Source organism: Typha angustifolia, chromosome 11 (assembly GCF_048772165.1).
Source record: "Typha angustifolia cultivar Huaian chromosome 11, ASM4877216v1, whole genome shotgun sequence".
NCBI classification, from domain to species: Eukaryota; Viridiplantae; Streptophyta; class Magnoliopsida; order Poales; family Typhaceae; genus Typha; species Typha angustifolia.
Genome location: NC_133249.1, coordinates 5,469,262 through 5,491,576, shown reverse-complemented (window position 1 = coordinate 5,491,576; position 22,315 = coordinate 5,469,262). Strand labels below are relative to the sequence as shown.

At 34.0% G+C, this 22,315-nt stretch overlaps 2 protein-coding genes across 3 annotated transcripts; both read right to left on the bottom strand.

The window, feature by feature from the left end:
• Positions 1 to 285: 285 nt before the first annotated feature.
• LOC140771053 (protein REGULATOR OF FATTY ACID COMPOSITION 3, chloroplastic) lies at positions 286 to 3,519 on the bottom strand. The gene is made up of 5 exons (XM_073112421.1): positions 3,213 to 3,519; positions 2,877 to 2,931; positions 2,720 to 2,776; positions 1,400 to 1,477; positions 286 to 919 (listed from the first exon to the last, which is right to left on the bottom strand). The coding sequence occupies exons 1-5, from the start codon at positions 3,468 to 3,470 to the stop codon at positions 447 to 449; spliced, it is 921 nt and encodes a 306-aa protein (XP_072968522.1). The 5' UTR covers positions 3,471 to 3,519; the 3' UTR covers positions 286 to 446.
• Positions 3,520 to 4,844: 1,325 nt separating this feature from the next.
• LOC140770261 (uncharacterized) lies at positions 4,845 to 16,730 on the bottom strand. 2 transcript variants are annotated; one of them, XM_073111358.1, is made up of 10 exons: positions 16,488 to 16,730; positions 13,785 to 14,694; positions 12,308 to 12,437; positions 11,779 to 12,206; positions 11,592 to 11,672; positions 11,392 to 11,490; positions 10,823 to 10,984; positions 10,629 to 10,715; positions 10,385 to 10,456; positions 4,845 to 5,409 (listed from the first exon to the last, which is right to left on the bottom strand). In XM_073111358.1, the coding sequence occupies exons 2-10, from the start codon at positions 14,586 to 14,588 to the stop codon at positions 5,128 to 5,130; spliced, it is 2,145 nt and encodes a 714-aa protein (XP_072967459.1). In that variant the 5' UTR covers positions 14,589 to 14,694; positions 16,488 to 16,730; the 3' UTR covers positions 4,845 to 5,127. The 2 variants fall into 2 exon arrangements, with proteins under 2 accessions (XP_072967459.1, XP_072967458.1); XM_073111357.1 differs by having other exon boundaries at positions 16,542 to 16,730.
• Between the last annotated feature and the right edge of the window lie 5,585 nt (positions 16,731 to 22,315).

Below are 22,315 nucleotides of genomic sequence, written 5' to 3'. Positions count from 1 at the left end.
GCAAATCATTATATTCATATTAACAATTATTGATACTTTGCCTAGTTCCTGTGTGCATGCTGTTGTATAAGCTAACGATTACTTGATAACATAAGATACTTAAAAAGCCAACGGGATAATGCTCAGTTAATTAAAAGAGCTCATGTTATAGGAGTATTCTTGGATTCGAATCCAGTGACATCGATTCAATTGGGATACGGAACAAAAAAAAAAAAGACTTGAGAAATGCGGCAATGTAAACACCCCCATGTGGTAGCTGATCTTTCCTAGCAAGTAGAGACTAAGTTGGCAAGCAAAGTAACTACTAATTTTCTAAGCAAGAAAGTGCATTCCAATCATACTAAGACTTTTCTAGAGCTACATCATATATTTGGTCCTCTGATTTAAACTTGAAACTTGGAGCAAGGGAAGGCCACCAAAAAGGGAGAGAAAACCAGTTCTCTGATCTACCTTGCTACCTTCTCAGCTTTTATAGTTCTTCCGCTTCTGGTAACACTATCTTCACTATCATATTCATCAACAATAATAATATTAGCTCCATCACCATCATCACCAGCATTAGCGTCATCATAACCAGCCATTTCTAACTCGGCCTCGTCGTCCCAATCCTCATCGACACCAACAGCATCATCATCATCACCTTCTTCATCGATCATTTCCTGCTGGGCTAGTACACTGTGGAACTCCGGCGGAGGAGGGCAGTCCTCCGTGATGGCCTTATCTTGTTTCATCACAAGATGTCTAATAATCCTTTCGTCCTTGTCTAGCAAGCTCTTGAAGTCATTGATAAATTTTGCTTCAAGCTCAAAGTTCATCAAAATGTAGTTGGCATGCGTTGCTTTCTTGATTTTGTATGCAAGTCTCCGAAGTCCCCAGTCATTTAGCCTCCAAATTCTACCTTTCTTCTCTCTAACAAAATCTGCAGACAGAGAGGCAAGACATAATATCAGATATGTATAGATAGTTGGACAAAGAGATCAGGCTAAGCATGAATTGTCCATGACATAAAACCATAGATGAACGAAGACCACATGCTATAGAAAAACTCACTCCTCCAAAAGATTGTACTTTTTGGTTAATGAATGGAGCATGCAGGTGAACACATAGGTTAAACCATCTATTTTTGTGGATAATAAGTAAGAGCAAGGTAAATAATCTTGAAACAGAAGATAGAAAAGAGAGGAACTCATTTTGCTAGTGTAGCATATTCTATGTAAAGAGGAAAAAGAATTAAAATAACCTTTAGTACTACGCTATTCTGAAAATGCCACCACATATATGATAAGTAGGTATAAAAGGAACACTTTAGGTACCTATCACCCCAAGGAAGGTTATTTCAGAATACAAATAATTTAAAAACTAAAATTGTTAAGAGAACAAAGTTGTTGAAGAGATGCACCTTGTACTTTTGTGACGACACTTTCAACCTCATCCACTCTGTCTTCATGAATTAAATAAACCACTTCATAGTGGCGCACTGCCAAATAAATTAGTACAAGCAATGAGACCACAGAATGATTGAAAGGTCACAAACAGCATGGAGAATTAACATGAAAGAATCAGTTTAACCTAAATATTATCATCAATAGAAGAATCTTCTAGTGACAATAAGCATTAACTACTAAAACTGCCCATACAACAGCAGTACAAATGACCAAATCCAGATGAAAATTGATGCTGATTAAAATTGGAGAAAAAAGTAAAAAAAAAAAACTGCCAGATGGATGCTCCATCAAGATTATAAGTGGAGATAAGATGGCGGACATTTGCTTAAATTCTATTATAATATCTAAAAGAGAGCGTGATTACTAAGGACATCTACCATTATGGCTTTCCTCTGTTTATATCTATTCTATTTCTGTTAAAATGTATCATTAATCTGGAACAGATGCAAACTATATAGAGCAATAAGTGGAAGAGACTAGATGTTCTCCATCAGTTGGTAAGCAGTTAAATAAAGCATTGAAACTCTATCGGCTAGTCCGTATTTGGAATGAGTACAATTTTGCAGGAGAGGTGCTAATACGAGGTGGTTAGATACTTGGATGTGCTTTACATATGAAATTGGTTTCTACTACTCTTTAAGGAGCCTGAGTTGCTAAAACAATGTCAAGTTGGTTATATGAAAAGGAACCATATGATATAACCTATATGGCATAGAACATCGTTTCAAATTTCAAACTTTGGTATCATCATTAGCCAACTTTGTTTTTTATCTGTATTTTCTTTTTATAACTCAAGCCTTGTCTGAGCTTTTTTTTTTTCTCATACTTTCCTGTACTGTCCAGCTGCATCTCTCGTTACAACAAAGGGTTATTGCAATTGCCACCTTCACGACTACTTTGCAACTACTCACGTAAGCATGAGATGTTTTTGATAGGCATAAGAAATGGTCTTGACTTAAATAGGTGGAACGTTTTTCTTTTTAAATTTAATTGATAAAGTGGGCCTGATGAGACTCATAGTCAAGATCTCCTGCCTATCTTTTGTACTCTACCAGTAAATGTAATGCTATAAACTTTAAATAAAAAAATAACAGCAAGTAGATTATGTCAGATAGAAACTACAGCAAAATCATGTTAAATCTTAAAGATGATCTTCTACAAAGGAGAAATAACTACACTATTACTTTAAACATTATGTTGCAAAGATTATAATCACATAAGACAACTGATAACTAAAGCACACAAAATAGAAAAAAGGATGTTTACAAACTTACTTCTTTCAACATCTAAATCACTCTCTAGCTGAAGGCTGAGAAATTCAAAAAGCTTTTCTGCACATCACCAAAAAAGAAAAAGAATCCTATTATATGCAGTCTTATAGAACTGATGAATATTCACTATCAAAACATGGGACAAATGAAGTTTCCCGACCTTCTTCAGCATCTGCAAATTCAGGTAAATCTTGACCATCTTCTTTAACACTTTTCTGAAAACAAAAGCAAATCAAATCAACCCAAAATTCTACCACATACTCCTATCCATTCATCCGACCTCCAAAGTTCTCAAGCACACTAACACTATATATTGCAAATAAGAAGAATGTATTTACCCAAAATAAGCAACCAAGAGAGGAAGGACAGCACAAAATAGATAGCTTTATGGCTAAAGTAATCAAATTATTACACAGTAAAAGAAAATTAAAACCCCCCATCACCGACCGAAATGGACAAACAGGAAAAGTCGACTTGGGTCTCTCCAAAACCTCACCTTTTTTAGCAGAACGGATTCTGGGAAGGGCCCGGTAGCCTCATCCGGCTTCGCGACAAAGCTATGCGAGTCGGGCTTATCCTTTCTCTTCTTTGCTCCGGCGACCACCAGCCTTCCCCTGTCAAGCTCCTTCTGGGAAAAGAACCCACAGGAGAAGAAGAGCAACCTTCGAGTGGTTTCTCTCTGCGTGCGAGGACATTGGGGAAAGAGGGCTCGTGGAAGATTGTGAGTGAAAGAGGAAGAAGAGGAGGAAACCATGGGGGGAGGGAGAGGGACTCACCTCTACTTGCTTGAGGGGAAAGAGGAGGTGAGAGCCAAAATATACGAGATAAGGCAGAGAGTTGTGATTCGGGTCACCACCTGTGAGAATATCCCAAAACCTCTTCACTCTGAATTTTTTTTTCTTTTTTTAAGTAAGTTTATAAATCCCAACTCAGCTATTATCTATTTTATAATTCATAAATTATTTTTATATATATTTATTTGATAGTCTATTATTTTAATTAACTAATATTATTTTAAAATACTCTCATCTCTCTATTCTTTATCATCTTCTCTCTATCCACTTCTCCTAGTCTGCCACCTTCCTTTCTTTTCTTCCTCTTCTTCTTATCAAAGAAAATAAGACGATAAAATAGATTGCAGTAATTTGGGTATCTTATTGATATATTAAAATAGAATATTTTTTTTGCTAGTATCGTTTATGTTAACCCAGGATATCAAATAAATATTATAGAAAAAAGATAGGATTATGCTACATAATACTTAAAAGACCTAGTATAGTATGAATAACAAAATAATTAAAATATAGTGTGATTTATAAATTTTTCTTTTTCAAGACTAAATTATAATTTTGCCCCTTAACTATATCATGGATTCAAATGTTAGAGATGATATGGAATAACTTTTATACTAATTTAATTATATTTATTTTTTTAATTTGTATAAAAAAACTTATAACCTATTTATGCTATTATAACGTTTGGTTGTAAACCAATATAACAACAGTATAATATTATACATAATGTGACACAAAAGAACAATAAATTTATGAGATACTTTGATAAATAATTAAAATACGATATATGAAGAGAGGAGAGAGAGGAAGAAAATAATTGAAATAATAATTGGTTAAAATAGTTCCCTTTTAAAATATAAAATAATAATTAAAATTTATTGGTAAATATAAAATATTAGATAGAAGAAAAGAGAGAGAAATATATATATATATATATACATTAGTAAATTAATATTGATATAATAAAAATTATTTGATTACATCAACAGGCAATCTTAACTCTTAAGGAACGGATATGACAAGCTTATAACAAACTTATTCTCTCTCGTCTTTTTATTTATTTTTTTAATTTTCTAAATTAGAAAACATCTCTCTCTGTCTCTGTCGTTACTTCCAGCCCCCTTCATGGCGACAAGCTTGCAGAAGTTGCAACCCGTGCCCCCCTGTGCAATTAAACCCCCCCCAAAAGAACATCTGTCGAGGAGAGCAGCTAAAGCCATACAGCATTTTTTGTCTTTTTTTTCAGAACAATTCCCGCAGAATTACTCATCATGAGGTTCCTGAATTTAGACACCACATAGTTAGTTACAAAACAACCTGAGTAGAGTTGAACATTCAACTGAAGCATATATCCAAGTAGCTGGGAAAATGTTAAAATTTGTTGTTCTCCGGCAGCTATATAATCTGGGGATCAATCTGTAATTATCTGACATATAACCTGAGGATAAATCTGTGACTAGCTTGACTTGTATCACCAATAGTGCTGAGAGGTTGAAAAAAAATTTACGAAGAACTTAACCACTATCACTGCAAGATCAAGTCCTTACAAATTTTGCAACCTTACAATTTTTCTCTTATTCAACTCCCATGTGCAAGTACACATCCTTCCTGCTCACATTACCATTGTTTCTTCCCTTTCTTCTTTTTCTTCGAACCGGTGCCACTCTTGGAGCAGCTGCCATTGCTGGGAGAAGGGCTCTCTGCTTCGAACATCCCTGATTGCATTGCGTTCTGCAACCACTCGAAGAATTCTTCCTCTGTCATTGCCTCGTCGATGTTAGCGTTCGGCATTCCACTGCCTCTCTGAGCTGAGCTGCTCCCCTTTGAATTGCTCTGTTTTGTTAGACTGGTGTTTACATGGAAGCTTGGCTTGTGTGTGTTAGCTGGGCATCTCATTCCCTGGAACAAAATGAAGGAAATAAGTACGATATAATCTATTGGTCAGAGATGCTTCAAAATTTATGGTGACAGAAATTGTACATATCCATGTGTCATATATTATCTGATTCTTTCAGATTGATCATAGCAAGAGCAGTATTTCATAAACTCAGAGCACAAGAAACAAATATTAGTTCTGTTTAAGATATTTCTCAAGAATCTGTCATAGTAATTTTGGAAGGTGAATTCTTTCGGATAAAAAGTTGCTAGAATCAATTATTGCATGCTATCATACTAATTGCTAATACTAGGGTTGTTAATTCTACATATTTTTCACTCTATTGTATTGTTTACATGCTTAATACAAAAAAATTAGGGAGGGTTTGGTATGATGTACTTAGACATTGCATATAATTTGAAAATCAGTTTTTGGTTAGATCCCATAACATAGTCTTTAATCAATCTAGATCAATATGTAATAAGCATCTGGACATCCTAGTGTGAACACTACTATTCGTCACGTTTATTCTCGTAGGCATAAGAGAGCTGCACTCATGTCTCTCTGGCTTAACAAGAATTTTAATTAGCTTTGCAGGGTTAATTTTGTCATTTTTGCCTTTTTGCTTTTATGGCACATCAACAACAAGGAGTAGGTACTGAAGAGCTTATTGCTCATACATCAACTTATTCCAAAAGTCAATGCCTATGTCAAGCTAATAAGATATTATTTAGGAAATCTGGTGCACATATAGAGATCATACTACAAAATAGGATTAATATGAAAGCTTGTAGTCTCTATCCATTATCATTCTTCTTAAGCAGCAAATAAAAGGATCACATCTTAATTCTCCATTTTGACTCTCGAATAAAACAATAGCGGCAAGATGTTATATGCTAATTTATTTAAATGGAGCAGTGCTTCTCATCCTCGCATCCTTTTCATTTCATTTCCTGTATTTTTGATGAATCAAATTGGAATCTAATTGGGGAGCCCACTTCCTCTCGAAAAGATGTAGAACTGCTCCTTGCTAAACATACCGAAGGGTTCATACTGTAACAAATGATCCAACACAGTCTGTAATCATCTCTTCACAATTACATCAAATATGTCAGGCCTCTGATCTAACATTCAAAGCTCCCTCTACTTAATAGTTCCAATTTCCAAGCCAATATAATAACAATCAATCCTTTAATCCCAACTGCCTAACATCTCAGCAACAATAAACCTTCAAACATGTCTTTGAGTTGTACAGCATTATGATCCACAAATAATTGCTGGTATTATAACCCTTATAAAACTTATCTTTCAACTTAAGGGGTATACGATGGTTCCACACTTCTCTTTTAACCATTCTGCTCTAATTATACAAGCAACATGCTCAACATCCGCTTGATGTTGAACTATGGGTCTAATTTCTAGAGTAACCAATATTCTCCTTTGTAGATACTTCTGGACCTTCTGGTCTATCAAAAATGATTCCTTCTCCATTTTGATGTCTTAATTTGCTAAAATTGCTTTCCATATGCTTGATCTTAGACTTTATTGGTTTTTCCTTAAACCCTTTAGATTCTAAACTTCTCCATACTTCTATAGTATTAATCTGTAAGGTACCATCAGCAAATATCATACATGAATGCATATTTAATATCTTCAATTAGTTCATCTATAACTAATGCAAACAAGTAGAGACCTAATAGCGAATAATGGTGCAATCTTATAGTTATAGTAAAAGCACCCCTCTCAAATTACCTGAAATCAGTAGTAGCTCCATCATATATATCTTTGAGAAAATCATATCTATTAGGCACTCCTTTCTTCTCTTGAATCCACCATATTAATCGCTTAAGAACCAAATAGTTGGGTTTTTTTTTTCCAAAATCAATAAATAATGCATGCAAATATTTTTTTCCTTATACTTCTCCATCAAAGGTCTGTGAGTCAATCCACTTGGCATAAACAAAGTGGTCTTTCAGATGCACACATTTTATGTCATATCTGTCATTCAATTATTCTGCTACAGTTGCATAATATACTCATAAGTTTGATTCCATGATAGTTTGTACAACACCTTTATATCCCATTCATTATAAAAATTGCAACCGAATAAATATAAAAGTATATAAAGTCTTTCATTTTCCTACCTTTTGATGGTGCAAAAAAATTCTTGGGGAAGGAGTAATATAATAAGACTTACCAACTCATAATGTAAACAACCCTAAGTTTTACACTTTTACTTTTATATATATTGAACTTCACCAACATCTTCCAATTTGTTCTTCAGACCTACCCATTTACCTATTTTCATGACTTACTAACCAATCCTCTAGGCCGGTTTACATCCTCTAAATGGCTCATTCTACCTATGAATCGTTATTGACTCATCAAAGGCAACATATCTAGTTATAAATTTATAATTAGCTTCTTTTATAGCCTAGTGTCAAATAACCATGAATATTGGGTACCTCACAGAATAGTACTATAGTGTGCTACTGTGCTTTGGATTTGCTACAACTTGCAAGCAGGACAATTGAGCCTTCAAATCCTTACTGAGATGAAATGGAAAATTAAAAAGAAAGTATTAAGGAATATTAAAAAGAAAATATTGTTTAATATCCTATGCACATCGAACCTGGAAGCATGGATACTGCAAAATAGGGAAAGTATCCGTATCCGATACGTTTTCGGAATATTCTGAATTAAAATAATTAAATTTTATTTGGATACGGGGTGGATACAGCTGGATATGTTGGGGATAAATTTTGGGTTTATTTGGATAATTTGGCGTTTTTAATTTTATAAACCCGTTAAGCTATTAACTTACTCCCCCTTCTCCCCCTTTCTCTCTCAACGACCACGACGACACCACTCCCCCTCTCTCTCGACCACGACAATAATGTCGTTCTCCCTCTTTCGACGAACCAACTGATGACAATACCATTCTCTCAGCACTTGACACCAACGATCTTTCTCTCTCTCTCTCTTACACCGGTATTTTCTTCTCCCTCTAATTCTCTCTTTTTTTCCTCAATTTATTCTCAGTTTCTTCTCTGAATTTTCTTCATCTGATTTCTTCCACGTTCCCCTTCTCAAATTCTGTTTTCAGTTTCGTTTCTTAGTTTTTCTCTCTCTTGTTTTCTGAATTTTTTTTCTCTGAAATTGTGCAGATTTTCTTCTCTAGATTTTTTTTCTGTCTTATTTACAGTTTAATTAATTATGATATTCTCTTATAAGTTATTCTTATTCAAGTTCCTTATAGAGGCACAGTTTTTTTAAGATAGACTTGCTTACTTATTATTACATGATTGTTTTAAAAGTTATGGTTACAAAAATTTGTTTCTAGATCTGTTGTTTTAGATTCCTAGCTTAGTTACTTATATTTAATTTGATGATGTAGATTCATCGTCTTAAATGTTAAATTGTTGTGGAATGTAGTATGATTAGTAGAATTCTTTGTTTTATTTCAGAGAAGAAAAACCAGTTATAAGTTAAATTAGAATGTTGATGTATTATTTGTCTAATTGTCTTTGATACCTATTGCTCTCGTTTTTACTGTTAAATGCTTATATAGATAATAGATATATTAAAATATTGAATGCAATGTTATATTTAAGTTGTCATTAGAATATAAATTTCTTTTTGAGCATACACATGTATAGGTTGTCATTATGATATAATTTTTTATATTATTTATTTATTATCGTATCCTAGCCGTATTATATCCTGTTTTTGAGAATTTGTCATATCCTTGTAATCGTACATATCAAAATTCCTATCCCATATTCGTATCTGTGCTTCATAGCATCGAATTATTGTCCTATAACTATGGATCCCAAAATAAGCCGATCCTGAGTTAAATCGGTTGGAAAACCTGGTTTTGGTTTGGTATCGGCCGAAATCAGCAATAGCAGTTGAAACGAAATTTTTCTAAAATTTAAGTCTAATCTAAAATGTATTTAACCTATGAGACATTAGTAATTAATATCATCAATTGCCTTCTTTTCAAATTTTTAGTTTTTATCCTTTATCTCTCACATGCACTCTCCTCCTACTCTCACACTTCACTGAACTCATTTAGCAACCGGTCTTGTGAGCCCCTCTAGCTAGTCCATACTTTGGTGAACTCGAATAATTTTTTTATTTTATTTACAAGTATAAAATATGTCAAATTCAAGTCAAAATTTATTATAGTTTTGAGTGGGTTCTTTTTTTTAGTTTTTAAGCTTCACATGTGACTAATTTTTATCTTCTTATTTTTCTATTATTTTTATAAATTATTAGAAATTTTTTTTGTATTTGAAATAATATCTAAAATTTTACGTAATTAAAAATAGCTCAATTCGATACTAGCGGCTAATACGACCGATACAGCTAATACGATCGATACGTATCATTTTTTTAATGGTCGATCCCAATCCCAAAACCAAGTTTCGAAACCTTACCTATAACCTCAACTATGAGACCTCCATAGTTCAATTAACTTGTCCGTTGTGCATATACTAAACCAGTTAGATACTTAGTAACAAATCTTCATCCCAGCCAAATAAGCATGAATTGCATTAAGGTACTTCATTCTAGTTGTTAAGAGAGAATCTTCCAACTGTATTCAACTATTCATAGCTCAACTACACATCATGCTTGGTTGAAGTCTCAAATATACAATGCGTAAGACTGAAAAGATTACTATTGATGTAGATCTGTCTTTTATCTACCTTTCTTACTAGTACAACAAGCTTCTTTGTTCTTTCCCTCCATCTCCCTCTCCATCAGTCCATAGTTTTATTGAATATAAGCATATGCTTAGATATGTATAATTTTCAAATCCATCCATAATCCATCACCCCTACTTGGAGAAAGCAGAACGTGTGGCTATCCTCCTATTGTTGTGACAAGATACATTAATACGACAACTGAAAAACATGCTTATTATGCAGTTATCAAAGACATAAGATCACAGTCCAAGCTTAAGAATTGTTATAAGTAAATTTGAGTATCTACCTGACATATGAACCATTCAGTGACATCATATATCCTGCTTCCTGCACAGACATATGCACATGGCAGATCCATCTGCACAAATAACATCAGTAAAACATGTACAGGTTAACAGTAAAATACAATTTCTTATCAACAAAAACATCATACTCGGAATATCGTGACAGCAAGGCATAAGAGGTGATCAAAATGCACAATTGGTTACATTACTTTAAAATCAAGGAATCTGGATGGTAAACACAAATACCTTCTGCAACAACCCAAACAAAAGGGGTTGGAAAGACTGTTCGACCCATCCATCACCATCTTTAGCTTGATGAAAATCTTTGCAATCCTGCAATCAGGAAAGTTCAACAGTTAGTTGATGACCAAAGTTTTGTAATTTTGTTCCTGATATTGTGATAACACAACATATTGCCAAGAGAGAAGATTAAATGTAACCTGACACCATCTAGCTCGGGATTTGGATCTCTCTGTGGAGGTCCAGAGATGGAAGTCGCTGCATCTCTTGCAGGCTATTCTTCTTGATTCTCCATGAGGACCCTCATCATCAACTTCAGATTGGCTGAATCCAGATCTAAAAATACCATGTCTTCCCTTCTTCTGCCAGAGAAAAAAGAACTCGTGAAGACTAACAATTTTGTTTCTAAACAAGCAACAAGGACAAGAAATCCTGACAATTGAGGACAGAGGGGTACTCTTTTAGCTAGCTGCTAACAACCACATCGATGCAGATAAGGGTGAAAAGAACAAGAATTATTGTGTTGTTCTCTATTGCCACTATGATTGTGAACTAATAACTGAAATGGTAAGTGGAATACAACAGAATTCTTTGTCAAGAAATAAAGTTAGATCCTTGTTGTATTTTGAACATTCCATATGACATGGTGAATATTCATCTCCTCAGAGAACACTTCATTGACTTCAAATCAGATTCATGTGGAATCAAGTGTGATAAATTCAGTTTAAAAAAGAAATGACGATTGACAAAAAAAATTAAGTATAGAGACCTTTTGTGGAGCACTCTGAAACCTCCGAAAGTAGTTTAATAGCTCTTCTCTCCTCAGTTCATCATCATATGTCTTTCGTTTCAAAGAATCTAGAAGGACCTGGATATTGAAATTCAAATCATAATAAGACATAATATAAAAATATTTAATTTTTCATTTTATTAAAAGTAAGGACAAAGCAAAGGTTCCTGAATGCCTACCTCATATGCATTTTGAAGCTTCTTAAATGCTTCAGCAGCTTTCTCATTGCCCATATTCTTATCAGGATGAACAAGCATTGCCTAACAAACAAGTTCCAACTATAATTACCTCATTAAAAAGGTATGATAATGTCAGCAGCATGCATAATTGTTTGGAAACAAAATGATAAAGATATTTGAATTATACCTTCTTTCTGTACTCCTTCTTAAGTAACGAAACATCTATGTTGTCATAACGACGCAAACCTAAAGCTGAATAGTGATCAGTACAATTTAGCAGTCGAACAACTTCATCTTCAGATGTCACTTCTTTCTCAGCTCCACTTGTTGAAGGATCACCACTGCTTCGATCAACTGAACTTCCATATCCAGACTGAAAGGCATCGCCTGCTGGTGAAAAATGAAAAGCTTCTCGCTCAGGATGCTCTGGAGGGTGATTAGATTTCTGCTCATTTATGTTTCTTAGGAAGTGTATTAGGACATCAGTGGAAATGAAAGACAAGTTGAGTCCCAAAACTATGCCAAGCCATCCTACATAGCCTTTTGCACAGTACACAGAATATATTGTGGTCACGAGAAGAGCAACTCTTTCATGGTTCAAGAAAAAGGAAGTGCCTGCATTTTAGAGAAAAACTTGTCATATTCCAAATTTTCAATTCTTAAGTTAGCAGGATATCAACCTTCATAAAATCTACTTAAAGCTGTAAAATAAGAACCTCCTAGAAAGATGACAAGGCCTGTAATCCAGAAGCTTCCATACAGCCACAAAATTACAATTGCAGAAATAGAAGTCACTATAATTGCAAGTCCAAGACCTACGAAAGCACCTGCAGAAGCTGCAATTACCTGATAAAATGGAAAATTAGTCAGCAAGAAGTTCTTATTGCAAAGGTAGCAAAAGAAGAATTCAGCATATAATTCACAGGACAAAGGAAATATAGAAGGATTGAAAAAAGATAAACATAATAACTCATGGCAAATTAAGTTCGAAAAGAGAAGTCCTGTGAGATGATAGTTGTATGATGTTAGAAAAATTCATAAATAAATGACAAAAAAAGTCGATAAATCTTGTAGAACAAATTGAAGCCATTGAAAATTTATAAGGAAATGTAGTACAACCACAAAACAATACCAAAAAAAAAAAAATCTAAGTAAACAAAAATAATACAAGTTTCGACCTTGATTAGTTATTTTGATGTTTGGATCAGGTAATTTCTCACGTTAAGATAAATCCAGCCACAAGGTATTACAAGACTGTTTTTAGTGTTTCATATGACAACCGACAATTAAGAGGAACATAAAAGTGATGGTTCTTAGTTCTTCCGCTATCATAGGATGAAACATAACCATGAACAATCCTTTGTAGATTAGGGCCTTATGGAAATGTATCCAGTTTTAATGGAAATAAATGAAGTTTAGATGGGTTAGTGTACTTCTCTTCTTTTCTACTAATAACTTCTACTATATTCTCTTTGCTTTAGAATATCTGCAAAGAGCACTGGCGCTAAAAAGAAAAGTATATATCATAGGTCTTTCACAGTTCTCATCCTCATGAATCTAGTTGTTTGTCTACATCATGTGGTGAAATATTTGATCAAAACTCAGATCTGAGAAACAATAGCTACAAGCCTACGATACATTCATTTTCAGGCTTCAGCCCACCACATTTGATATTGTAGTCTCCCACCAGAAGAACTGTATCAAAGTTTCCTCATAACATAAGGTAATAATGAAAGGGCAAGTATGATTAATTTAAAATGACCTAAAAGATATGTTCTTTCAGACAGATGAGAGAACTGCTCAAGGTAAATAGTATACCATTATATTGAAACAAAAGTACAGAAGATAAGTTTTAAAATATAAAAGAAAGAGAAAGAAAGACAAAATATGACAAAATTGATCAGCCTTTTCAGAAAGGGAAACAAAGAGAGAATGGACCAATAGAAGAATTATAATTGAAAAGTCAATTTTTTGTTGATGTAAGCATTGTACATGGATACTAGGAAAATACAAGTGTCTCAATATATCCATATCAATATAAAGTAAAATGACAATTGTTGCTAAAATAAGAGAGACAAATATTATTTCAATGCATCATTAAGCATCCATATCAAGATCTTCTTGAACATTCAGGGAAAATTAACATTATCAGCAATATGAAACAAACTAAAAGAAATGCGTAGTTGAACAAACCGTGAGAATGAGCATTTTTTTCAGTCCAATCATTCCCATGAATGATAGGATGCTGCACCAAAGTACTGTAAAAAAGGATGTTGTACCCAACCGTAGCAAAGAATCAAGACCTCTAATACTGCAGTCCAGCCAAAACATTGATAAAAGCAGCATCAATTTTCCAGTGCACAATATCCATGTCCAAAGAACAGGACAAGCATGCTCAAATTTGTTGCGGACATAAGCATGTCCCTTTTGTATAAAAACTGTGGAACTTGTGAGATAAGGTCTCAGTCGTTCGGCCCATCTATTAGCTTCTTTCACCACATATGGAAAGAAGGATCTTGAACACCAACCAGCCACTGCTTCTGAGAACCCAGTCTTGTCCATCAGATTTTCTGCTGGTGCAGCTTCTGATGTTTGACTTTCTGATTTGTCTTGATTCTGATTGCAGGGAAAGAGTTTCTCAGCCTCTCCTGTTTTAGGAACATCTGATAACAAATCACTCTCTACAAAATCTCCTATTTTACATGAAATATCCACTGATTGTGAGGAATTTAAGCCTTTGTTGCCCAACTTCTCTTTGCAAGAAGAATTGCCAGATGGGTGCCTGTCTCTCAGACCGCTTTTTGTGGCATCATTTATGCTCTCTCCAGAGAGACTGTCTGACCTGCATTTATCATATGAATCTAAAGGTTCTCTATCGGTCACCTTTCTTTCACATGCCTTTGACTTTTCTTTATCTGGTTCTCTCGAAGGTGTACTTTTTTGATTTGGTATTGTGCGGTTGAGACCATTCCTATGTTGACCTCCTTTTCGAGCCATGATATTTATGTTCGTATATTTTTGCTATGGTGGTACCTTAATCAATTTCTGACATACTATAAAGGACAGCACATATGCTTTCATCATTCATGGATAAAATCAATACCTGTATATGCAGACAGCCAGACAGTTTTTATAAGAATGGATGCGTCAAAGAGGTAAGTCTAAACAACTAACCCATAATAGTATAAGAAAAGAAAATCAGATGTGGCTGTAAAGGATCTAGCTATAGGAAAAATAGATTCGTGAAACCTAAGGCATACCACAACTAGACTAAAATAGTCAAATACTATGGTAGTGAGCAGAAAAAAAAGAAAAGGTAATTGTATTTTATCAGCTCCATTGATGAAAGCTTACATTATACATTATACATATATGAGTTCACAAGATCATCAAAAGTTGAAGAATGCAATCAACCAATATTGGTAAGCAATGACACATCTACAAGAATAAGAAAACCCAAGTGGTAATTCCGAAGCACAAGATATAAAGGAAAAATCATTTTCAACATTGATGTTCTGAAACTTAACAAGCATTACTAGCCATTGCATCATTCTTATAACATCATTATGCCAGTTTAAGAGACCTGTAGTCTTAAGTCTTAACCCCAACTAGTAAACATAACCAAAAAATTTCTGTCACCTAATTGGAACCAAGGGTTTATGTAGTAAAGACATGCATCATGTGAAGACACACATCATGGCAGCATAAAGCATGCCAGCAACACCTAGACCAATACCGTTTGCAGGTCACAGGAGACCTCTATGGCTTACTACTGCACAAGTACTATCTATCAGTAAAACCACCATATTTATATTTCACTCCGTTTAAACAACACATGTACTATACAACCTATATTTAATAATCTTGCTTTAATTTGAATTTTAAACTGATTTTTTTCTAGAGAGAGAAATTCGGTCATTTGGACAGCCTATGGTGCTACCGAAAAAGGTGACAATCGAAAACTTTTCCATGTAAAATTTGGTGCATAAGGCGAGCTTGGAAAGTTGAAAAGAACTTATCTAGAAAAGGGACACCAGGTGACCATCACTATAGTTCTAAGCCATTCTCTGGATCGTAAATTTCATATCCATATAACATGAAAGACAATAAAGATTTCAGCAGATTCTTGGTCATAAAGCATTGGTTGGGATCTAATCCAAAATCAGGCATAAAATAAAATCGGTTGTTTATCATACATTGGGCATGCCTTTGTTCTGCATCACCATTTTAAACTCTATAATTTGTGTGCAATTAATTTTATGGTTCCCAATCACTATCAGGTAACTCAGGGTAAGAGTTCCTAGATGCTTAACCTATTGTTCCTTCAGGAAAACAGTGCAGAGAACAATTTTCTCGAACAAATTCTCTTAGCATAATCAGTCATCACCTGATACCACATGCGTTTCAAGTAAAATTCTTGCACATACCTCACAGCAATTAGGAAGTTTCCCACTTTTTTATCCAAACAATTTTATCCCACCAGTGTATTCGCAATATAAAACTTATTGCCCCCATGAATGTGGCTTCTACCAGTGGAAGAAAAAAGATGGAGTAACAAAATCCTCCAACATCTCAAGAATATGTGTACTTTCAAAGAAGAATCTATATACCAAGTATTCCATTCCCCTATAGCAACATCTTTGTCGACTCTGCGCGGATAGACCAAATACAAAACATGCAGCAAGATACAATCCAAAAGCATCAATCCACCCATTTCAATCCCCCTCAAGAATTAGAAAAACCCACAAAAGATCAAATCCCAAATCATAAAATCGACCAGATTTGAGTTCCGGCGGAGACCCAATTCACAAAAAGACGGGGAAAGCAAACCCAGAAGCCAAAATGCCAAATTTAATTGGAAAAAATCGGTTTCAAGGTCAGATACGAGATACCCACATGCCCAAATCCGCCGAAACCGACAACAAGCGGCCAGGTGAGGGGGGAGGTTACCTTCGGAGAGTCGCTAATTGGAGATGAGAGCAGGCGAAAGCCCACAGAAAGACAAGGATAGATGAGAATCTTGAGGCAGGAGACGGTTTGAGGCGTTCTTGTTGTTTCTCTATTCCTGTGTCTCAGTATCTATCAAATTCTCGTGTTGCTACAGTAATCAAAGACCGCAGATATCAACCCAAATCACCCAACTAGGTTCCCTTTGGCCACATTGTAACTCCCAAGAAGGTCCACATGAGTTCTTGTTCTAATATTTTCTAACGTGCTGGATACTTTTCTTTATTTACATATACCATTGTTTCAAAATCATACCTATACTTTAGATACGACATAAATACTTAGTTAGGCTTCTCGTCGAGTCTTATGGGTAATGGGTTATCATACTAGCTAGCGTCATGGGAGGCGCCAAAGTCTTCAAATATCCCCTTGGCCTGTAAGCTCACTCTTGTCAAAATTAGAGACGTTGATTGATTTATCATCTATCCATAACCTCACCGGGTGAGCTAATTTCAGCAAAAGCCTTGTTTTATTGTATTCTTTCTATTCGGTTACCTCAAGTCTCTACTAGTGATCCCGGGTTAGTCTGGGAAGCTTACATCTACCTATAGATAAGTCTCTGTTAGTGACCCTGAGTCAGTGTAGAAAGCTCACATCTACCTTTATTTACAGGTTCCCTAGATGAGTCCAAGGATAATAGTTTGACTACAACGGGGAGGTTGTCAATTGCTCTGAAAAAATTAAAATGTTATTGTGAAATATATTATCGGGTAAACTCCATTTTCCATTTAGATTAACTACAAAACAACTAAGAATGTATATGTCTTGGAATTCAGAAATAGATAATGGATAAACTATATGTCATCTTTCTTTTTCTCGTGCATTCTTTACCATTTGATTTGCATATTTGGTCAATCTAGTACTTATTATAGTATCAATATTACGATGTTTTCAAAAATATGATGGCATTTTCTTCTTATTTTCTCAACCAAATATTACGTAGGAAAACCTCTCACTCTTTTAAAAAATCATATTATAACTTTCTTATAACATTAGTTAAAATTATGTCGAGGAAGTAATTATTGGTCCTTTTTGCTCTAGATTTTTTTTTTCAATTTACTCATATTGTTGTGGAAAAAAATTCTTTCATATTAAACTCTGAGAGAGTATATCACAAGCTAAATCCTCCAAGCACTCGAAAGTTTCTTGATAGGTAAACGAAATAATATTTATGTATCACTTCTTAGAAATTATGTTACACAATATTTATCAAGTTCTTTTGTCTGCCAAACATTATTATGAACTTCCGAGTTAGTAAATAATCTTCATTTCATTTTCTCTCTACGTGACAGCGAAGGTAATAAAGAGCTTGTGGTTGCAATTATAACACACCTAAATATTTTTGTTGTTGAGAAAGTGACCCTCAAACTCATTTCAAAGGACTGATGTTCATTAGAGTTCTAAATGAAAACAAATTATATAATTTCTCAAAGGTTTTAAGAAATTCTTCAAATGCCTTATACAAAGATCGATTTGCTTTATTTTATTTTACCTAGAACGTGAGCATCACATAAATAGACATTATCAAATTAAACTATGTGCTTCGATTTAAAAGTGTGTATCACTTACTATGATTTTCCATGCAGAATGATGAAAATATGCTTTATTATTATGAAATGTTGTTACAATAAAATATGTGCATCATCAACCTCTCTCATACATACATACATATATATATATATATATATATATAGATCACCAAAAAAAATTTAATGGTTGATTACCTCACAAGTGACTTGAAATTTTATGTTTACAAATATGCTTAGCATAGGACATAAAAGGAGAGCATAGAGAAAACATGACATCCAAGCCTCTAATATTATTTTGAATATAATAAATATACTGATTGAGTAGAGATATCTCATTTCAAGATTAAAGCCACCAGGATAGCCCTCAATCAAAAGATATACACGTGCTTTGAATTACTCATATCTTGTTTCCTAAGCAATTTGTTACACCATACAATTTCCTCCATTATATCTGGTTTTTCATCTTGAGATGATATATTTCTATTATAATGGATGGTAATATTCACCATGGTTATATATTGCGAAGGATTACATGATAATGGAGAAGAATGTTACAAACTGGCCTAATCCGATTCGCAACGGTTCTAGTCTCGATTAAGCTCGTAACTTCCTAAGAGATATACAAACAATCTAACCAACGGATCCTTATAAATTTTGGATATGTTGTTGCTCTTGGAGAGCTTTCCAATGAATCTAAGATCACAAGATTTGGATGGTTAGATCTTAAGATATCGACCAAACAGTGACCGAAAATCAATTAGATCCTAGCTTGATAGTCCACCAATGGCTAGATAGATGCTAGATTTAGTTCTTGGTGAGGAAAGGGAGAAGTTGTTGTAGCAGATGGGGGTTAGAAGCTGGAAGAGGCCAACCAAAGGCTTAGGAAGTTGAAGAAGGGATGTGGGAAAGGGCACCAATGGCTAAAGACAAATTGAGAAGGAGATATAGGCGAAAGCCAATACAATTATCATCATAAAAATCTAATTAGGATTTCCTCCACATATTTATAGAGGTTCACCCTAAGAATTCCTCAACTAAGTTAAACAAGTCCAAACAACCATAACAAACTCTAACAAAACCCATACTTTCATTACGGTGCGTTCAAACGCGATGGGTTGCGTTTGAATACGGAATGTTCGTTCTCTGTCGATGTGAACGTATGCAAGCATTGGAACAATTGCATTTGAACGGCCCGATTTAGTTCGAATGCGCAATTTGCGTTCTCTGTTTTTGTGAACGTGTGCAAGTGTTCGCACCCCCGTCAAACGCAATCCCTGCTTTCGAACGTGCCCCAACAAAAATGATTTTATTGCTTCTAACAAACTCAATTAGATAAATAGGCTCATTCCAATGAACCCAATACCACGCGTGGAGCCAATATAGATCGAATCGTATCAAAGAAAAAGTTTAGAAGAGGTTAAATGTAATAACACGTGCACGTTTGCGCACCAACAAGGCATGTGCAACTCACACGATAGGACGAGCAGGCCCCACTACACTAATATACGCATATACTTACATAATTCATAATATATTAACATAAAATCTATAACAATCATAGTAAACCACTACATAATACACAAGCTACGATAAACTATCAAGATACAACTAAATAATTAATATACGAGTAAAATGCAATCCAACCTATACAATATTTTTTATTATAAAAACACAATCTAATGTAGTGGAATACAAAATATATAACATGGGTGTTGCTTAATTTCTGCATAAACTATCTTCTTTATCCTCTTATGTCTAGCTTAACTCATCTTCAGTCTAAAATGCCTCTTCAAAATATCTCAATCACTATTAGAATTCACATATCTAGGGGGTTAGGAGAAAAATGAAGTTATAAGCTAAATGTTTAGTGAATAAATCTTACCTCGAATCAGTGATACCAAACAGAGAATAAATCATATACTAGATAAGCAATATGTCATGAATATGTAAATATATCTTAATAATATGTATATGAATAATAAGTCATATGTCATAAATGAGTATATGTGTATATCCTCAACAACATGTATATTTCTAGTGATGCAATTGTACTATAACATTCTCAAATATATCAACATGATGTATGCCAAGCATGACCATGTTAAAACAATTCCAAATGCAACCATATATGATATATGATGACCACTCAATAATCATGTATGTCAACATATGAAAGAATCAACGCCCACTATGAATAACATCATCATACCATGCCACTTTCACCACATCTAGTACTCAGATACACAATTTTATTCGAAGGCTCAGTCATACTCTGTCAATTATATGAGTATATTAATCATCCATCCATACTGATATACTAAATTAGTTGATAGAAAATACATGGGATACCCAGTATCTCAATAATCATTATAATATAATAACTAATCCTTGTATAAAGTGAGCAATGTAAATATCATATAGCTAACTTTGACCTCCAACAAACAATATATATTATATAGCTAACAATCACATATAATGAGCAATGTATATCATATAGCTAATTTTCACATTTACCTTTTCCAAAACAACAAATAAAAATTTCTTCCGTAATTAAGTCACAGGAAAGAAAATTAGTTACATCTATTATGTTGAAATGAGAAATGAACAAATTATGTAACATCCCTATGATCTTCTCTTTTATTTTTAATCATCAGGGTTTACAAATTGTGTTATAATATCCTTTCAATTTAAATAAAATATCAAGATAGTACAGAGAGCGATTTTTAGATTATATGTTTCATATATAACAAGACACTAAAATACATCAAAAACAAATGGTCCCAAATAAGTTTTGCATATTTAAAATGCATCCAAAATCTCTACCCCTTTCACATTATTATTGTGATATTGGAAGTTCTCACTAACAATTATAGACCAATCGAGATAATGCAATCGAATAATTTTCTTTTCACACCAGTAGAGAGAAGTGCTGAGTTTATCTTTTGGGATAATTTTATTTTCACCCCCTTAAACTATCATCTTTTTTTCACCAATAATTCTTAAATTTTTTTTTTACGTAATGACTCCCTAAACTTTTATTTTTAGTATATAATAATCTCCTAACGGAAGGAGTCAAGTAAGTATATGTATCAAAAAAAAAAAAAACTTTAAGGGGTTATTGTGAAAAAGGGTAATTATCCTTTTTTATATATATACTTCTTCTATATCAGATGTCAGAATCAATGTCGATGCCAATCAATAGGCATGCGTATGGAAACAAAGGTGAGAATAATTTACTCATTATCATCACTACTTAGTATACATCCATTACATGCATAGATTAGGTTATTTGAATGGAGGCCATTGATTCCCTACTGCTCATGGTGGTTGAGAGCCCTTGGTGAGACTATTAATCATGTCTTTCCAAATCGACCGACATTCATAAACTCAAGAACCGCGTTGAGAAACCTACCGAATTATCTCATTAAGAGCCCTCCAGTTGCATGAGGTGTCCAAATTCAAGCTCTTGCGATGCTCATTTCATTGAAAAAGAAATCAAGAGATTCTTCTCCGTTGCCGCGTTATAGTATCAGTAGTAAATTTAAATGTAGTTGTACATCAAATATTGGGTACTAGCTCTTCATCTAATTTGACATTCATCAAAGAACAGTCTTCATTCATTAAGAACAAGGCATTGATGGCTTGCTTTTGGGATGTCTGCCACCAGAAGAGTTAGGCTTGCATTTATTGAAGAAGTTATTGCAAAATAGTTGACCAGAAATTTCCAGTCACCAGCTATGCCTAAATTAATTAGGCAATGGATTCTTTACCAACTGGGTTGCAAATGCAAACTTCCTACAATCTTGTTATCCTGCACATAACACCTATTTTTATCGTTTGACTCGATTTTAATTTACTCTTTTGTACACGGAGATCCTAACTAGGTTACAGTTATTTGAAGATAACTAAGTTACAGTTATTAGTTAATTGTTAACGTGAATGTGAAGAGATCTAATTATACTCCTGTAAAAAATATAATTTTATTTGGTGATTGTGGTAGTAGTTTGATAATGTATATCGTTAGTTTTGGATACACAAAGTATTTGAGTAGGATAGAGAAAGACTTTCTAATGCTTTCTTTTCTCAGAGGAAGAAATTTTTGACAGCAAGAAGTGTAGTAATTTAATAGTAAAAGAACAATATAATATTATTCTCTCAAATAATTTATGGTAGAACATGGCAGCAGCT